Here is a 3,817-nt window from a genome sequence, read left to right as displayed (position 1 = left end):
CTTCCTGCGTGCGTGTCTGTCTCTTTGTTTGCTCCACCGAACAACAACCTAACCCTAACACTAACATTAGTCATTACCCTAACTCTAACACTAGCCATAACCCTAACACTAAAGCAGGCACACACTTATAGATTGATCATCACTGATGTAAAGAGAGTTTTGTTTGCATTATTTAATCTGAAATAACCCCTTTTCCAAATTATTTTGTGCCTTTTTGTCTGTATTTTGATATAGCAAGACGTTGTTTGTCCTCTTCACTCTTGGAATCAAAATGCCTCTGTTTGCCTCTTCGGAATCACTCAGCCATTGCCATAGAAACCAGAGAATATTGGGTTTCTGACACGTTCCCACAAACAAATGATCACGCACTGAAAACAGTCTTAGGTTTATTAAAAACATATTTTTTTATCAATTCACTATACAGATACACAGAGAGGTATAAAAAAGTGTGCAGGTATGATCAGTCATGTATTAATTGTATACAGCAACACGAAAATGCCCTTAAGCACACCATAGATGAGAAAATACAGTAATTTTCAAGAATAACAATACATAATCATGTTGTTTTCTTGGCTCAATCTCACATATTATGGTGAATGAACAGTCTGTTGGCTAGATCTATATCTATAATTCAGTGCCATTTGTCATAGATCAGCATCTATTTGCCATTGTGTCGATTCAGCAGGCATCTACTGTTATAGTGAAACTGTGGTGTCTTGTCATTGCACATCTCCTGTCATATAGATCTATAGTCTGTTGATGAAGTTCAGTGTCTGGTAGCTCTATATACCTGCGAGGATGCAAACTCGTACACGGGCCTCCTTCCAGACACAGCAACAATCTGAGATCCACTGAGAGATCAGAGAAGTTTTGACCGTAGAGCTCTCCCTCTCTCTCTCCTCCTTACTCCCTCTCTCCCTCTCTTGGTCCCAGTTATTTTTTTAGTTTAATAATAGGCTACTTATCCTAGCCTGTAGCTGTTCTGCAGATCCCTTTGTAGGTGTGCATGTCTGTGGGGGCTGTGTGGTGAGGTCAGAGGGGTAGCGGCCACAGTCAGGGGTTGCTGTGTCACTGAACTCAGGGCAGCTGCTCTTACGATTCTGCTGGAAGTCAGAGGGCAGGTCAGAGAGGCAAGAGCAGGGGTAACTGTGTGCCCGTGGGTGGGACTGGCCCTCAGACACCACCCCATGTCTCCTTAAACCCAATTCCCTGATTGACAGGTGGAGTGGGCGGGGCTGCCATACAGGAACTCTAAGGGGTCTGACGCACCAAGGCAACCAAACTCAGGGTCATCGCAGTTGGAATCTTTCCCCTGTCTGCCGCATACAGTGATGAAGTCAGAGTACATCCCAGGCCTATCCTTCCCATGGGACTTTTCCCTGTGACTAAGTGCAGTGGTCTTTGGAGAGTTTTCATCTTGCACAGCGAGCCTTGGCAGCCTTGGCCTCTGGTGCAGCGATACCTGCTGGCGAGGGTTGATGATGTCATTGGTGTGAAGGAAGGTGGGGTGAGCCAGGTGGCAGATGGACAGCAGGTAGTCCTCTGAGGAGAGGGTGTGTGGACAGGGCCCTGGGTGGGCGGTAGGCCGGGCAGAGTGAAGGGTGTTGGACTGGTTCGTCTGGTTCATGTCTCTGACCAGGTCCTCGTAGCCCTCGCTGATAGTGGGCAGCTGTAATCTCCTCTTCTGGGACACCGGTTTGGACATGGGACTCTTGGCTGCTGGGAGAGACGGACATAGAAATACGTTAGTCACCTAGAGATAATATTTGAATAATATCGGAGTGACTGTCCTCATGGACGTGGGGTCTGACATTTGGGAAATGGGTATTTTATGCAATAAGATCTTATGCAACACTATTCTATACCTGGTAATCTAACACCATTCTATACCTGGTAACCTAACATTATTCTATACCTGGTAACCTAACACCATTCTATACCTGGTAACCTAACACCATTCTATACCTGGTAACCTAACACCATTCTATACCTGGTAACCTAAAACCATTCTATACCTGGTAACTAACACCATTCTATACCTGGTAACCTAAGCCCCACAGATCCTTCTATTTCTTTACACTTATCCCCGCTCTCCTCTTCTCTCCTCTGTTTTCTCAGAAGGAGCTGTGTAAATAGATCTGTGAGACAAACACACCATGACCATAGCTACATAAACACACTGGTATATAAATACCATAGATACCAGACCAGCCAGCCAGAACCTGCCAGAGCCAGCCAGAACCACATACTGTAGCCTATATTTTCTTATGCCACCCATATTGTTTCAGCCCTAAATGCAGCCCAGAGAGTACTTCAATACCAACCTCAATGTCAAAAATAGCTCCAGCCAAACCCTAAAGCCAGCCTCTGTCAGTATCCTTCAAGTTGGAACAACTGCTAAATATAGAACCACACCTAGCTGGTATACAGTGACTCTGAACCATACTAGCATCCTTCCTATACATAGCAAAGATACAGGTAATTGCCAAAATAATGGAAACACCAACGTAAAGTGTCTTAATAGGGCATTGGGCCACCACGAGCCAGAGCAGCTTCATTGCAGCATGGTATAGATTCTACAAGTGTCTGGAACTCTATTGGGGGGATGCCACACTGTTCTTCCATGAGAAATTCCATAATTTTGTGATTTGTTAATGTTGGTGGGAAACACTGTCTCAGGTGCCGCTCCAGAATCTCCCTTACGTGTTCATTTGGGTTGAGATCTGGTGACTGAGACGGCCATGGCATATGGTTTACATAGTTTTCATGCTCATCAAACCATTCAGTGATGACTCATGCCATGTGGACGGAGGCATTGTCATCCACTCCCATCAGGATAGAAGTGCTTCACCATAGGTTGAAGGTGATTTTATTTATTAATTGTTTATTTAACCTTCATTTAACTAGGCAAGTCAGTTAAGAACAAATTCTTATTTACAATGACGGGCCAACCCTGGCCAAATCCTAACACGGACAACGCTGGGCCAATTGTGCGCCGCCCTATGGGACTCCCAATCACGGCCAGTTGTGATACAGTCTGGAATCAAACCAGGGTCTGTAGTGACACCTCTAGCACTGAGATGCAGTCCCTTAGACCGCTGTGCCACTCAGGAGCAGCGGTGATCACTCAGAATGGCTGTGTATTTATTGGCGTTTACCATGTCCTTGTAGGGGCTGAGTGACCATGCAAAGAAAATCCACCATAACAGAGCCGCCAGAACTCTCATTTACTGAAGTGTTTCCATTATTTTGGCAGTTACCTGTATATTAGCATCATGTGTATAACCTAATACAGTAGTTAAACCTATAAGTTTAATGGTATTTAGCACAACTGCTTTGCAGACTCACCTGTAATAAAAGGTGTAGTATATATCCAAGTCTTTTCTCTGCTCCTGTAGCGATTGGCTTCTCTCGTTAACTCTTCAGGAGAATCTGTGAATGAACGTCTGTGCAGATAAGATCTGGCTGAGTAGCTTTAAAAAAAGAGAAGCAGCGACGCTGGTCTCTGAGCGCGCTCTGTGGCTCTAACTGTCTCTGACTGTGTCTGTCCTGAGGCAGCAGTAGACTGCAGATTTATCTCCTCCCTCTCTCTCTCCTTCCCTCTCTCCCTCAGTCTGCCCTCCTTCCCTGATTCTAAATATAGCATCACCCTCCATTTCCTATCCCTGAGCACTGTTATTGGACGATTGTGTTGATGGAGGGAGACAGAAAGAGAGGGGTAGATGAAGAGATTGAGTAAAAAAAAAGAAGATATTTTTTAAAGAGAACAGAGGTAAAAGTGGGGGCAGGTTGAGAGAGTTGCGGTAAAATAACACTT

General features: G+C 44.9%; 1 protein-coding gene across 2 annotated transcripts; it reads right to left on the bottom strand.

Annotated features, from left to right (window-relative positions):
- Positions 1-373: 373 nt before the first annotated feature.
- On the bottom strand, positions 374-3,583 carry LOC145857976 (uncharacterized). 2 transcript variants are annotated; one of them, XM_082955575.1, is made up of 2 exons: positions 3,349-3,583; positions 374-1,719 (listed from the first exon to the last, which is right to left on the bottom strand). In XM_082955575.1, exon 2 carries the CDS (start codon positions 1,703-1,705, stop codon positions 1,196-1,198), a length of 510 nt encoding a protein of 169 aa, XP_082811701.1. In that variant the 5' UTR covers positions 1,706-1,719; positions 3,349-3,583; the 3' UTR covers positions 374-1,195. The 2 variants fall into 2 exon arrangements, with proteins under 2 accessions (XP_082811701.1, XP_082811702.1); XM_082955576.1 differs by having other exon boundaries at positions 374-1,716; positions 3,349-3,582.
- Between the last annotated feature and the right edge of the window lie 234 nt (positions 3,584-3,817).

This window comes from Salmo salar, chromosome 09 (genome assembly GCF_965601325.2).
Source record: "Salmo salar chromosome 09, fSalSal1, whole genome shotgun sequence".
NCBI lineage: Eukaryota > Metazoa > Chordata > Actinopteri > Salmoniformes > Salmonidae > Salmo > Salmo salar.
The sequence above is the reverse complement of the archived record's forward strand: the minus strand, read 5'-3'. Positions and strand labels throughout refer to the sequence as shown.